The sequence below is a fragment of the Plodia interpunctella genome, chromosome 19 (assembly GCF_027563975.2).
Source record: "Plodia interpunctella isolate USDA-ARS_2022_Savannah chromosome 19, ilPloInte3.2, whole genome shotgun sequence".
Lineage (NCBI taxonomy): Eukaryota > Metazoa > Arthropoda > Insecta > Lepidoptera > Pyralidae > Plodia > Plodia interpunctella.
The window spans coordinates 2,030,937-2,045,825 of NC_071312.1; the positions used below are offsets into that span (position 1 = coordinate 2,030,937).

The 14,889-nt window shown below is 34.3% G+C and overlaps 1 protein-coding gene across 3 annotated transcripts in view; it reads left to right on the plus strand.

Moving 5' to 3' along the window:
- The window catches only part of MICU3 (Mitochondrial calcium uptake 3), a 66,848-nt gene extending 52,008 nt beyond the window's left edge, over positions 1 to 14,840 (plus strand). The window contains exons 2-12 of one of the 3 annotated variants that reach the window (XM_053759962.2): positions 6,419 to 6,557; positions 7,382 to 7,492; positions 8,229 to 8,276; positions 8,555 to 8,637; positions 9,118 to 9,183; positions 10,014 to 10,094; positions 10,780 to 10,929; positions 11,280 to 11,394; positions 11,939 to 12,166; positions 12,611 to 12,768; positions 13,081 to 14,840. In XM_053759962.2, the coding sequence (XP_053615937.1) occupies positions 6,419 to 6,557; positions 7,382 to 7,492; positions 8,229 to 8,276; positions 8,555 to 8,637; positions 9,118 to 9,183; positions 10,014 to 10,094; positions 10,780 to 10,929; positions 11,280 to 11,394; positions 11,939 to 12,166; positions 12,611 to 12,768; positions 13,081 to 13,152 (1,251 nt within the window). In that variant the 3' untranslated portion in view covers positions 13,153 to 14,840. The remainder of the gene's footprint in view (positions 1 to 6,418; positions 6,558 to 7,381; positions 7,493 to 8,228; positions 8,277 to 8,554; positions 8,638 to 9,117; positions 9,184 to 10,013; positions 10,095 to 10,779; positions 10,930 to 11,279; positions 11,395 to 11,938; positions 12,167 to 12,610; positions 12,769 to 13,080) is intronic. The other 2 variants (XM_053759963.2, XM_053759964.2) reach the window with 2 other exon arrangements.
- The last annotated feature ends 49 nt before the right edge of the window (positions 14,841 to 14,889 follow it).

The window sequence follows — 14,889 nt, forward strand, 5'->3', positions numbered from 1 at the left end:
CTGTCTCATTTCTAGTGTAATTTAGGTTATTTGCCGTTGTTATTCGGAACCCAATGTAAATATAGTGATTTCGTCGTAATGTTTTTTTTTTTCATTATTTTAGATGCAAAGTCTCTTTAATCTTTTAGACGCGTAGAAATTTAGATATTACTCACTCTGCGGTGGACTGTACTGAAGTTTTGTTAATAGTTAATTCTTCACTTATTCACAAATCTTTATCCAGTCCGTGCATCCGTGACTTTAGCGGAAGCTTCACTTTCACTGATATATACGTGAAAGTAAAGCTTTTATTATATGTATATATAGTTCTTCTACATCCATCATCTATCTGCGGGAGACCAGCATCGTTGTTCACGCCACTACATTATGCTGAGCGGAGACCATTTTGGTACAATCATTAGCGATGTGTACCTTCTTGTGTATATATGTTTAATGGTTATATAAAATAAACATTTTTTATTTCTTCTTTCAAATATTTTTTCCTCATCCCTAATCATCTTCGAAATCAATACGTATTACTATAAATAGCTTTAAATTAACTCCAATCTAATTCGTATATCTTAGTAGCGGCTTGCAAATCGATCTAATAAGAAACCGCCCTGCAATTTGTATCGAGAATCGAATCAAGTGGAACGAAAGTGGAAGTGTTCGATGTCCTATGATTTATCTGTGATCGGCGCGGGCGCAAGAAACGACTGCAATTTGTGGGGCTACTGGTTAGCTGCTGACTGATTGGCCGGGTTGGATCGCTGGAAAGTGTACTGATGAAATCAATTAATCGAAGATTGATCGGAAACTGTGTCATTTGGATATCAATTAGCTAGAGGAAGCTGAATCAAAATAGAAAATACTTTATCAATTCTTCTTTATTATGTTAAAAATAGCATCACATGCTATCATAGCCACAAATTGGCTATTTAATTCTAGCTATCTTTTAGAAAGCAAATCCTCACAGCACAGCTAGTCATAAATTAAGTAGAGTAAAAAAAAATTAAAATGGTTGGGCACCGAACAATAAACCGCGTCTCTTCGAAACTGGATACTAGGATCGTATTGAAACAAAAATATCTGGACAAGACGTAATAACTAGTGACGCGGCGCCCTAAACTAGTCTTATAAGGCAACAGACTCAGATTCGGATGGGTCACAAATATGTCGTATGAATGTCAAAGACTACAGAAGAGTATAGAACGGACCTCAACGAAATAACAGTCAAAAGTCAACGAAACAAAAGTCAACTTGGCAAAGAAACGGCAAGTTTTGGTTCATGATATTCGCTTAAATGTTTATTGTAATATTCTTCTAACAACATCATCAGTCCATTACACAGATGTGACATGTGATTGCCGCCCTAGAATAGGTTTCATTCCATTCCATATCCTCCCGTGGATTTCGTACAAATCGACTTGGGGATAAAAACTTGACAGCCGTTAAAAAAGTTGACATCCGGTAGGTACAACATCGTGTGGTAAAATCAAGGTCTAAATCTTCAAAATTCGAATCTTCGGACGCATATAAGCCGCGATTTACACCTAGAATTCGCGAGGATTTGATTGAAAAGAATATTGTTAATATTTATTTGTAAAGTGACGTTTTTTATAGTTAATAATCTTTGGCGTTGCCTTGGAACAGCACGACCGTGATTGCGCTGAGTTGCCAAAATATTATCGACGAATTATAATTTCTATTTTTTTAAACCAATCACGTTCGGTTAACAGGGCTGTCCCATAAAGGTCGCCACACCGACTAATTTTATAATCACGCCATCATCGAGGAAAGTGTAAAATTTTCTATTTGCCTACTAAATTTGTATATTGTTAAACTTTTCCTGCTACTTTTACGAAGTGGCCACTCTAAACTAACAATTTGTATGGTAGCGTTCACACACAGTCGTAAATCACGGCGCGCCGCGCACATTAACCACACGCGACACGTTCGGCTAATACGATACAAATATTTGTACAATGGACGACGTTGAAAACTGTCACATGAGGATTTATTTGTGGGTCGCCGGCTGGGACGGACTGAGCTCCAAAATTTTCTGGCTTGAATAGTTTTTTGAACAGAAATGTCCCTGTTAATTCACTTGTAATAGGCCTTTAAAGTAGTTGAAAGTAGTAATTTTTGAAAATAGTCATTTAAAGATGATTGTTTTACTGTACTTTTTATCGTAAACAGTTTTTGTTTCTTTGTTTAATTTTTTTTTCGTTTGAATAAGATGAAAATTTTATTGGACTCAAGCGGGAATTTTATTTATCTATATCTTTCAATCTCCTATGAGTATACAAGTTCTCTTTGTCTCTCCATTAGTATAGAACAGTACTAATATTAGTACAGAATTCAAATACATATAAATTAACACATAAGGGACAATGCATAACCATTTCTGGAATTCTTAGATTAATATCGCATGTTTTTCAGTCTTCACCCACTCATATTTCTAGCTTATTTATGTGGCTACCGAGAAATCAATCTAAATTAAAATTTGTATGTAAGGCATGGTGTTCCTCAAGGCAGTGTGATAGGTCCACTTCATTTTAACATTTCACACTCCTCGACTTTTCTTCTCAGCAGTGTTCGTTCGGAAATGCCTGTAGTTTAAAACAATACAATATAATTTAAAATTTAACTGAAAAGTGCAATTTTTGAATAAATGCAACTTTGACCTAGCTTTGACATTTAAGTACCTATATGAGTTATCTAAAATCTGTGCGGATATGTCTTCTTCTTCGTCCAGCCATTCTCCCAGTTTGTTTGAGGACGGCTCTCCTCATTCCTTATGGCAGATTCGTCTTTTCCGAGTTGTCTGGAGACAGAGCCTGTCTTTATGGATCTCTTTTTCCATTTTGCATAGCCGCGTGGCTTGTGGTCTGCCTAAACCCTTGAGTTCTTAGGTAGATAGAGGTCTTGATCAATCAGTTGTGTAAAATCTTAAAATAATAAACGTATTTGTTTCACTGAAACAATATGTGAGCAATAACTACTTCCCTTCCCAAATCCTGCCCTGTCAAGCCCTCGTTCCCACAAATCCATCTCTGTGGCCGTCAGTTGGCGGCGCCTGCGCACAACCCGTGTTTTATGCGTCCATGTACGGACGTCATGTCACACTGAATTAATTTATTTATGAAATCGAATGATACGTACAGTGTGTATTAGTAAACTTTATGTCTGAAGCGAAAGACATACATACTTTAAAAAAATGGTACAGAATTCTAATTGAGAAAGAAGTTTTTTTGACGATGCGTGTTGCGGATGAATTTCTGTAATGACTAAACTGTTGCTGATAATCATATGTAAAATATTTGTATATCATATAAAGTATCGCATGTGTCGCATATTAACTTGAATAAAATATAAAAGTTTACTATTGTTAAGTATGAAACTATAAAACAATACGTATGCTTCTTTTTATTTCCGTGATAAACCGATCATCAATTCGTTTGCATATTTTTCAATGCCTTTCCATTGTTTCTATCAATGTACAGACACAGCGGACGTTATTACGTTATTTCTTCTATTCTAACACAAAATAATTTTCTTTTATTTTATTATCTTTACGTAAATTACTAATACCACAGTATTACTAGTCTTAATATGTGCCAATCTATATTAAACTATACTTCTATATACCTATATATGATAAAAATATTGTATTTTTAAACTACAGAACCGATTATGATGAAAATTGGCACAAAGGTAGACTAGACTACCTTTTATTTACGGAAGATGTCGCAGGCGGTTGCTAGTTTTTAAATAATAAATCTTGATAGTCGACTGAAGTGTGATTTACTTAATTGTGTTGAGAAAGCTGATTCCTCAGATGTCTGTTCGTTTATAACGCCTGAGAGCGGGTTTTATTGGATTTCTATCAGTTAATTTAATAACCTTTTAACATAGGCGTTGAATATTTGAAATATTTGTTTTCAAAGTTAAGTCAAATCTTGATGTGAAGAACCAGTCGATTAAACTTAAAATATAAATCTACTAGTTACGTGCCTGGGCTGTGCTCCAGTTGGAATTTAGGGATAATGTATGTTTTATATTTTATTCTAGGTTATATTCTACCCGTGTACCAAATTTCATAGAAATTTATATTATACTAGCGACCGGCTTCGCTCACACCTTCCTCAAGAATTACACTATCTATTGGGGTAACCCGCATCAAAATCCTTCGAAGCATACATAAGGACAAACGAACAGCGGGTAACGACTTTATTTTATACTATGTAGTGAAGAATGAATGCTTTTTAAGTTACTCACGTTTAGACTCCTATTTGAGTACAATTTTGAGTACAATGGTCGTCTATCTAAACCCAAAATCCTATTAACTCCAAAACCTCAATACATCTTTTATCGCACCTATAAATCAGTCCCCTGGCTTTGTCCGCCTTTAAAAGCAATTTTGTCACATAAATACTAAATAACTGTGGTATTCTTGTATACCTTAAGCGGTGTAAAACCACCCTTAAAGGAGCCATAAATTAACGATGAAGGGTTAAATGAAGTGGGGTGGCATTAAAAGTAATATATGTCCAGCGGTAGATTAAGGGACAAAGGTTTTGTTTGATATTGTAGCTTTTAATTTGTCAATTTGTAGATAAACAACCGCTTGGGACGGAGAAAAATGTTTTATGAATGACGCATCTACAATAATTGTATTGCTACATATGAAACAAAATCGCTTCCCGCTGTTTGTCACTATGCATGCTAGAAATACGCAACGGATTTTGATGCGGATTTTTGTAATACATAGTATGATTCCTTAGGAAGGTTGAGGTGTATAATTTATTATGGTTTTACCCGAGCAAAGGCGGGACGAGCCGCTAGTTTTTATTTAAATAAAAAGTAACTATAGAATAGTAGAGTAAGTAATAATTGTCAATACAGATCCGAAGTTCCTGTCACGTACGATACCCCCTCTCAAAGACAAAGGACAATGACAGCATTCCCATGGAGGTTTCTCGTAAATTTTCAACTGAATCTTCAAAATTTAAAGTTAATTGTAATCTGGATTCATGTGGCACAAGTAGGATTCGAACCTTGGACCTTTCGGTTCACAGACGGGCGTTTTAACCACTGGACCACCCCGGCTTTCCGCGACAATACGCATTAGAAATTCGATATCCGGAAGACGCGAGTGTTTCGGGTTAAAATAATATTTGTCTGCAGTAGTTTCCACTGCAGGCTGATGGGTCAGACAAGTTCTATATTAAGAACACTTGTGCAGATTTAGAAAACTTATTTGTTTTTCTTTTCTTTCTCACAACTCATTGTTAGTTCAAATTCAAATTCAAATCATTTATTCAGAAATTAGAACTTCACAGGCACTTTTTCTCGTCAATTTTTATATTTATAGTTATTTCCCACAAGCTACAAACTACTGGCATTTCGGAACGACCACTGCTGAGAAGAAATGCCGAAAGAAACTCATTTGAACAGTGTTGGTCCCTATCATGCCAGATCGGCTTACCGTTATTGTTTCTTACAATGTTTTTTTTTTTCTAATAATATATAAAAGTACATAATGTACATAGTCAAAAGGTATATCAAAACAGGTTAAGATTGTGATCCGAGTGCTGATTATAATATATATATGTTCCGGCTGAGAATATCGCATTGATAACTTCAGTTGTATCGCAACTGAAACTTCAGATTTTTTTTCATTTAAATTATTAGTTACAAACGTTGGTTTACGGCTCACGGGACTTACCATCATCTCTTGACGCGATCCACTTTGCGACCTAAACTAACGACCTAACGCAAATTCCATCAATACCATCGAGTTAATTTTAGGTTCCTGATTTAGTTTATTACTCCATTAACTTTTCAGATTTTTCTGATCTTTTTCATATTGATCTGGGTCTTTGTTATTTATCTATATATGTATATGTTATAGAATATAGTACTTTGGGGCTCTAACTTAATCTCTATATATTTATTTATTTATTTATAAACGACGTCACATGTTCTTGCATATAATACAAATCGCGTATACATTGTTTTTGACATTTTAAAATCTCCGAATTGACTTTACGACATCTTGCAAACTAGTTACAGCACTAAATACATTTGCGAATGGAAGGACGTATGAACAAAAACAATTTTGATAAAATGTATTCTTGAAAATAATAATGAGGTGAAAAAAAAAACTGGAATCGAGCGAGAATTGAACTCGCACCCCTGTCCATGCTGGGCAGTGCTCCTGACTACGAAAGAGATGAATTAATTCAGCCGAACTGGCATGATGGTCTCGATAGCTCAGTGGTCAAGAGCACTGTCCCGGATAGACAGGGGCGCGGGTTCAATTCCCGCTCGATTCCAGATTTTTTTCATTTCATTATTATTTTCAAAAATAAGTTAAAAAGCATGTGTGTCATGTGTAACAAATCCATTTGAAATGTATTCTGTCTCTTTCCAGCCGGATGAACTGGCGAAGTCTGTGAAGTTGACGTCGAGGGAGAGGCGTTTCATCAAGTTCGCCAGCGTGGAGTATGGGGGACAGCTGTACATGACGCCGCAAGACTTCCTCGAGTCCGTGGTCGAGCAGGAGCCCAGGCGTGAGTACACAGCATTCTTCCTTCACTCACTGTTTAAAATTGCCTCAGCTGGCGGCTACAACACTCTGATAAGCTACGTTCGAAAAGCAACCAACCTTTTTTTCTTTGCTGCGAGTGGAGCCGCGGGCGACAGTTACTATTTTATAATAATGTAAAATTTGGCGTAAAAAAGTATTTGCGACGGTCGAATTTTTAATCAAAAGTTAGCATTTATTCAATTGATTTGACTTTTACATAGACCTTCGCACGGACACACTCTCACTCCTCTTTTAATGTACTTTTACTATTTATATAATAATGTCTCTTTATAAACTCTTGACGACCTCGGTGGCGCAGTGGTAAAGTTCTTGCCACTGAACCGAGAGGTCCCGGGTTCGATCCCCGGTCGGGTCATGATGGAAAATGATCTTTTTCTGATTGGCCCGGGTCTTGGATGTTTATGTATATTTTATAAAAATATAGTATCGTTGAGTTAGTATCCCATAACACAAGTCTCGAACTTACTTTGGGGCTAGCTCAATCTGTGTGATTTGTACTAATATATTTATTTATAACTCTTTATAATATACTTCATTCTCTTTTCACGCTTACCTGGTACGTTATTTTTTCTGATTCCGTAAATACCTTACCGTCTATTCATATCTTTGTTTGATTCATCGTGACTGTATTACAGTTTTCTTATGAAAACTAAAAAAAAAATGTTTGTAGTTAGTAGGATAACCAGTGAAAATGTGCTGAGAAGAATAAAGATTTTTATCATCACAATCTAGTTCCAGACAGTTCCGACGTACAGTTCCAATGCTAACACTATTGTTGGTCCCCAGCTCGGCTGAAGCGACGCGTGTTGACCACGAAGGAGATCGAGGTGCTGCGCGACCACACGCCTCAACTGAAGAAAGGCTCCCCGCAGATGTTCAGGAAACTCAAACACGAAGGTTATCTTTTATTTTCATATAGCATATTGGGCTAACGTGTATGAGAATTGCCTAATGATACAAACACCGCAACCCGATAACAACCCGCGTTGCCGAATTTTTGAGAAAGCGATAGACTCGTTTCTACAAGCCTCCGATTTCGAACGTTAAGGTACACCGCAGATGGAAAGCTAATTTACCTTGTGTATCTCTCTCATCTTGTCGTCTTCCACCTGCATTCGGGGCTGTGACGCCGCGATGCAGCATAAAATTAAAATGTATTGTAATTTAACGCTCTTTGGGAATGCTTTGGTGGCCTATCAGTTATTATCATATATATATATATATATATATATATATATATATATATATATATATATATATTCTTTTCATCAGCACTAGATCACAATCATATGTTTCAGTATACCTTTTGACCATGTACTTTATTGTGTACTTACATGTTATATTACTGATAAAAAATTATACATAAATTTATATTTAAAAAATGGTAAGCTTCTGGCATAATAGGGACCAACACTGTTGAATGAGTTTCTTTCGGCATTTCTTCTCAGCAGTGGTCGTTCCGAAATGCTAGTAGCTTGTAGATTTGGTAAACATCATTTAATTTAGAATATGACGTGAAAAAGTGCCTGTGAAGGCCTAATTTCTGAATAAATGATTTGTTTTTTATATAATATCCTTCCATTTTTGGACAGTCGTGTAAAAAACAAAAAACTAATTTCGTTTCAATTTTCAGGGATCATCTCGTACACGGAATATCTGTTTCTTCTTTCAATATTAACAAGTAAGTCGCTTCACGGTTGGTTCAAGTTAATAATGTGTCAGGTTATCACAACATAGGTAACTTAACCTAATTTTTATTTTTACCACATTTTTTTATTTTTCATATTTTCAAATATGTACTATTCTTTGGAAAAACAAATTATTTTGTTTTAAAAAATCTAACTAATAATAGGTAGTATGAAAAATTTAACTAATATAGTAAAATTTAACTAATATAGATAGTATGTTTTTAAAGTATTATCTGTAACTTTAAATGATGGTCATCTTTATATATTTCAGAGCCAGCTTCAGGCTTTCAGATAGCATTCAACATGTTCGACACGGACGGTAACCAAAGAGTAGATAAGAACGAATTCCTAGTCGTGAGTATACTGATTCATATTTTACTATCTACCTATCTAAAATTATTTACTACAGGTATTTTGTTACGTTCGTACTCTTTCATCTCCTTCCAATACATCTATGTATTGGAAGGAGATGAAAAGGGGCTGAAAATTTATTTTTAAATTTAAAAGTGTTTTTGTATACGAAACTATAAACGACCTAGGAATATGTAATTGCAAGCGCTATATGTACACATTTAGTTACCATTTTAATTATTTCGTTAGAATATATTATTACCTATATATCAAATCCTATAAAAAATATTTGTATATAATGTAGTAAAATATATATTCTAACTTGCCCTTCCTATATCCACCCGTGCCTAAATAACAAAAATGACTTTATGCGACAAGGAACTAAGATATACTTATTTCACAAATTTTCTTTCCATTCTTTTTTGTTTAAGTATATATATATTTATTTTTATTTTTGAGCATATTTTCTGCGATGTAATTTAGATTCAGCGGTTGCTCGGAGGCGCTTTCAAGGAACGTAAAGATCTGGACAGCAAAAGCCAGGAGGCAGTGAGTTGACTGAGTGCTTCCGATGGGGTCATTCGTGGGACTAAAGTTTAAGTTAGATTTGTTTAATGCTACAATAATTATTTCACCTCCCAAACAGTAAATTTAGTTCCAGCCATATCTAATACATACCTATGGAAAATACAAGTCATTAAATGTTATTAACTGGAATTATCAAGACATTAAAATGTCCAATCCTAAATTTATTTATTTTATTTGTTTTGTTAGTTTTTAGTCATAGTTTTAGATTTCTTTAGCATTAAACAAATTTGGCAAACTTGCAAAATTTTAATCGTGAATAGGTTGGGTTGTGCCGTACAAGCTATTTTTTTTTGTCTTATGTTGGTTTATTTTGTGTTGTCCCTTTTTTATCTTATTTTTATTAGAAGTGACAACAATGGTGATATACCCACTTAAAGTGTTAATATGGTTAAACACTCGCAGTGTTTTTTCTTAGGAATTGTAGGGTTCGAATCCCGGTTTTGTTAATACATGTACATATTTTTTTATAGTCAGCAATTTCTAATATGGCGGCACAACCAGCTTTTGTTGTATCGCTTTTTATTTTACACATTGGTTAATTTTAACCGAATTGTATATGTTCATAACAGTATTTGTTAAAACAGGCTCTGTGCGTGAAATTGGATATGTTTCCTTCGGGAAAATAATTCAGTTTTATGCCTTGCCAGTTATATAACTTGCCATTTTTTTTATTTTTGACAACTGACATCTAAAAGTATCGAACGGTACGCTAACTTTTTATTATTTTAAATTTTAAATTATATGTTTAATAATATTTTATGTGTGTATTATGTGCTCATCGCCTGCATTAGCTGCTTTCATTAGTATCGACAAGCGCACAAAGGAGCAAGACAGTAGAAACAGAAAGGAAAATCATTCATAGGGCGTCTACAGTAAGTCCACAATCGCCTACTACGTCTACGTGTTGTATTCCTAATGTCGTCTTTGGCAGCCTTTCGAAAAAAATTACTGTGATTTGTGTCACATGCTAAGAAGTGTTCCGTCGTTGTTTTCTGCTGTAAATGTATTGATTGTTCGTGTTTGCATAATGTCATTCATATCCAAATGTCAATTTTTAAGGTTCATAGAATAGTTACATTATATTTCGTACTATAGCTACTTTCGTAATGACACTTTTTTATCACTACTTGATCATGTAGCATGTGAGCATATTGTGATTGATTTACTATGATTATTAAATGATTTATATTCCTCATAATTTCAACATTAATTTAGTATGATTCTGACTATTCCACAACAGAAATGTTATGGAATAGTGTACATGCTTATAGCTCGAACATTTACCAATTAATTTTTGTTTATCTTTTTTTAAATACCAACTTAACTAGCTCATATATTTTTAAATATTCCATAACAAATATATTTCTTTTAAATTAATAAAATGTGTGTTACCCTGATTCCTATTTTTACCTTACTATTATTAATGGACTAAACTAACATATATGAATACTTGGTTGTGTGTAATACGTCAACATTGGAGAATTAAATCGATAATTTTGAATGTACAACATGTACCTACCCACCTGAATAAAAAAAAATATTAATTCATTCACTCAGATGGAGAAGATCTTTAGTTTCGCGTGGCGCGGCAAGAGAGGCATGGCTGAGGATCCTAACGAAGAGGAAAAAGACGGGAAGCCTCAGGACAATTACGTAAACGACGATCAAGGGCTGCAGAGGAGGCACAATGTGGACACATTGCTGCAGGTAAGACACGAAAAATAAATTACGGAGATCAATGGCGCCTGTTCTATTTGGAGCTATAGATATTAATGGCCCTTTTCGTCCTATTGATATTTTCATTGATTTAAATAAAGGATTTAAATAAAATAAACAAGTTTATACTTTTACACACAAAGTACAAATTAAAAAAAAATAAAGAAGAAATATATCAATTCTATTTCAAACTAATTTATATTTCTTGTCTCTCTGTTCCGAGTTTTCTCGGTTGTTTGCCCCGCCATTGAGCGTCGGAACCCAGGGTTAACATTCGCTCTATCCATGTATAAATAAACTCGTGTCCATAGGGTCACTTACATCTTACATCCCGTCCACAGGTTCACTTCTTCGGCAAGAAAGGTACAAACGACCTGAAGTTTGAAGGGTTTAAACAGTTTATGGAGAACTTGCAGACAGAAGTCTTGGAGCTTGAGTTTCAGGAATTTGCCAAAGGTAATATCATTTCTGATGTCAGAATTGTCATAACATATCATATCCTATCATCATTCATCATTTCAGCCTCTTTGTGCCCACTGCTGAGCTGAGGCCTCTCTTCACGTACGCCACCCTCCTCTGTCCTGTGCCTCGCTCATCCATGTACAATCTGCGACTTTTATTATATCGTCCGCCCATCTCAACGCAGTTGGCCCGACACCTCTCTCGCCGGCCCTAGGCCACCATTCAATCAGCACTTTACTCCACCTGCCGTCACGCCGACGACGTGCCAGATGTCCTACCCAGTTCCACTTCAAGTGGATCCTATCCCATATCTGCTGATAATGTAAATTCGAAAGTACTTGAAGTATTATTTAATCTATGGCGATAGTACATTTATATTTTATTTATCTCAATAAAATTTCGCGAACATAAATATAGGTATACCTACGCAAAAGGACATACTTTCCCATAGGAAAGTGGTCGAAAACTGTTTGAATATATTTTGTGAATGAATTGAATTTGAGATTGTGAGTATTATTGTTATAATTTGATTATCCAGGCCACGAAACAATATCAGAAGTGGACTTTGCCAAGATCCTTCTCCGCTACACGTACCTCGACACGGACGAGTACGACATGTACCTCGACAGACTGCTCGACAGGGTAAAGGACGAGCGCGGGATCACCTTCGAGGAGTTCAAGACTTTCTGCCAGTTTTTAAATAATCTCGAGGACTTCACTATAGCTATGAGGATGTATACGCTCGCTGATCATCCCATTTCTAAAGGTAAGATTTTTAACTTAAATGCATTAAAAATAATTGTAACATAAATAATAGCTATTTTTAGAGATCAAACTTATTAGTTCATAGGTCCCTTTAATTTTTGATGATCAAATGCCACCATAATTGTATTCGGTTTAAAATAAATTCTACATTCTCAGAATATAGAGATTAAGTCGACCAATTAAAATATTCTTTATAAATTAGTGTTTGTCAAAATTTGTGAATTGCTATTTTCTATTCATTATGAAAAGAACGAAATAATCATTTAAAGTGTCATTAAATAAATTGTTCGTACAAAAAATAAAATTTCATATCCACCATGATTCAATATGATCTCCAAATGCTATAGCAGTTCTTATAGAACCATCCCATAGTACATCTGTCAATTCTGCTACACTTCTCATATAACAAACTAGCTAATCTTAAGCCTATAAACATTGTTGTCAGACGAATTCCACCGCGCCGTGAAGATCTGCACCGGTATCTGCCAGTCCAAGCACCTGGTGGACACAGTGTTCGCGATCTTCGACGCGGACGGCGACGGATTGCTTAGCTATAAAGAGTTCATTGCCATCATGAAGGATCGCCTTCATAGAGGATTTAAGGTAGATAAAATAGTTTGGACCTAGAATAGTGCCCTGGGGCACACCTTACTTTATATTGTATTTTATATTGGTCATCTTTATCTTAGGAATAATTTCGTTTTCATTTACAGTTTACAAATGTTATTTACGTATTGTATTAATATTTCTATACTATAAAATGTATTTTATGAAAGTCATGTGTGTAGGGAATATCATTGTGTGTAGTGTCAAATGCTTTGGTAAAATCTAAAGAAGCTCTTATTTTATTCCGATATATGTTGTTCATTTTGATACACCTACATTTGATGTATATTTTGATAATTTTTTTTACAGTCATACGCCAAAAACGAAGGATGGGAAGCATTCAAGTCGTGCGTTAAACAAGAAATGAAGAGTGCTGTTTAACTTCTAGAAAATCTATATTTATTCTCTAAAATAGAACTCAATTGTTATTTATAATCTTTTTGCTACTCTGATTTAATAGTCATTGAAGCACTTTAGTCCTTTTACAATAGTTAAAAAGAATCTGCAAAATTTTATTATATTGTGAAATTATTAGGCTTAAAATAACAAGATAATTGGCCAGGGACATATAATGTTCTCGACTTTTAAAAAAATCACTGTAATTGTTTTAAATTCGGCCAACTTATATTTTTGTGCTATACATAACTAGTCTGCTATAGTTTCACTACGCTAGAGACTTGATCAAAATTTTATTAGATGTAAGAATGTTTTCTTAGTCAACTAACAGTGAGATTTTTACAAGGTTGTTTATTTATTTATTTAAATTAGCCTCGCTTTATTAACGTTAAGCCTTGCATCGTATAACGGTATTTGTTTTAAAAATTACGTAGTAATTAAATAATTTTGTGTTTTTACTAAAATTGGATTGATCGATGTCCGCGTTTTTCTCTAAAATACTATTTACCAATACCAAATATTGCCAAAAATAATATAAGTGATACTTCTAAATATCTAATACTCAAAATTCAAGTCTCATTGCATCATTCTAACTATTGTCACGACCAAACAAATTATCGAATTATTTATATCATTTGTCATTAACTTTTATTAAACATTAGTTCAAAAGTAGCGACGTCCTCTATTCAAATTGTTACTCTGTAGGCTTATACAGGGTTCCTTGTATCTAACACATAACCTTCCAAAGGCGCATACAGACTGACATCTTTTGTTCTACGACTTGTCTAAACGTTATAAATAAAATAAAAAAAATCCTTTTTTTAAGTTTTAATGTCGTTTCTATAATACGTTACCTCTATGTTCGATTCCGATACATAACGCTACTGTACTGTCTCGTGTAAACTCGTGTTGCTTGGCTATTACATAGAGTTAAGGTGTGTAGAATCGCAAATGAGATTGTATTTTTTGTAAATGAAAAGAAAAAACTACGATTTAAGAAAAGTCGTAGATTAAAAGTTGCTTGTTTTGATGTACCCAAGTAGTCTTTACGCAATACTTCGCGTTTGATACCTGTAACCATATATAACCGGAATTCTACGAAATTAACTATGTTATACCTTCTATCGTCTAAGTATTATAAATAATTATACTAGGTATTCGACAAAGATTATTTATTTAGTTCTGGTAATGTACGAGCAAATGTATTAAAGGTAACAACAGCAAATATGATGGATGACAGAATTTGTTTTGTAGAAAAATGCATCACGCTGGCGCGAGTTTGTCGTCACAGCGCATGCGCGTAGACAAACTAAATAAACTTGATTTGGTATTTTAATAGCATTTGGTATTGCAATAGCAAAGAAAGGTCCCGATTTGGTATCGCAATAGTAAAAAAATGTAGTTCATTAAAAATCCTTTTACTGACAGAATATATGCGCATGCGCCTTTGTTTGGCAGTATGCTGTCATATTTCGAGATCTAATTTGTTTCTAAGACGTCATGACGGTGTTTATGTAAGTGCAAAATACTTAATTGCCTGCTAGTCATTGAACTTATCGTACAAATATGATTTGTTATTAAGAACATAGTTACCGTTTTATTAAGTTTGTATAATTTTATAGTAAGTACTCGAAAATCTTGCTCGCTTTATGTGAATAAAAGTCATAAAATTATGTTCTTTTTTTTTAGTTAATATTTGTATACTGAGAATATTTTTTTCGT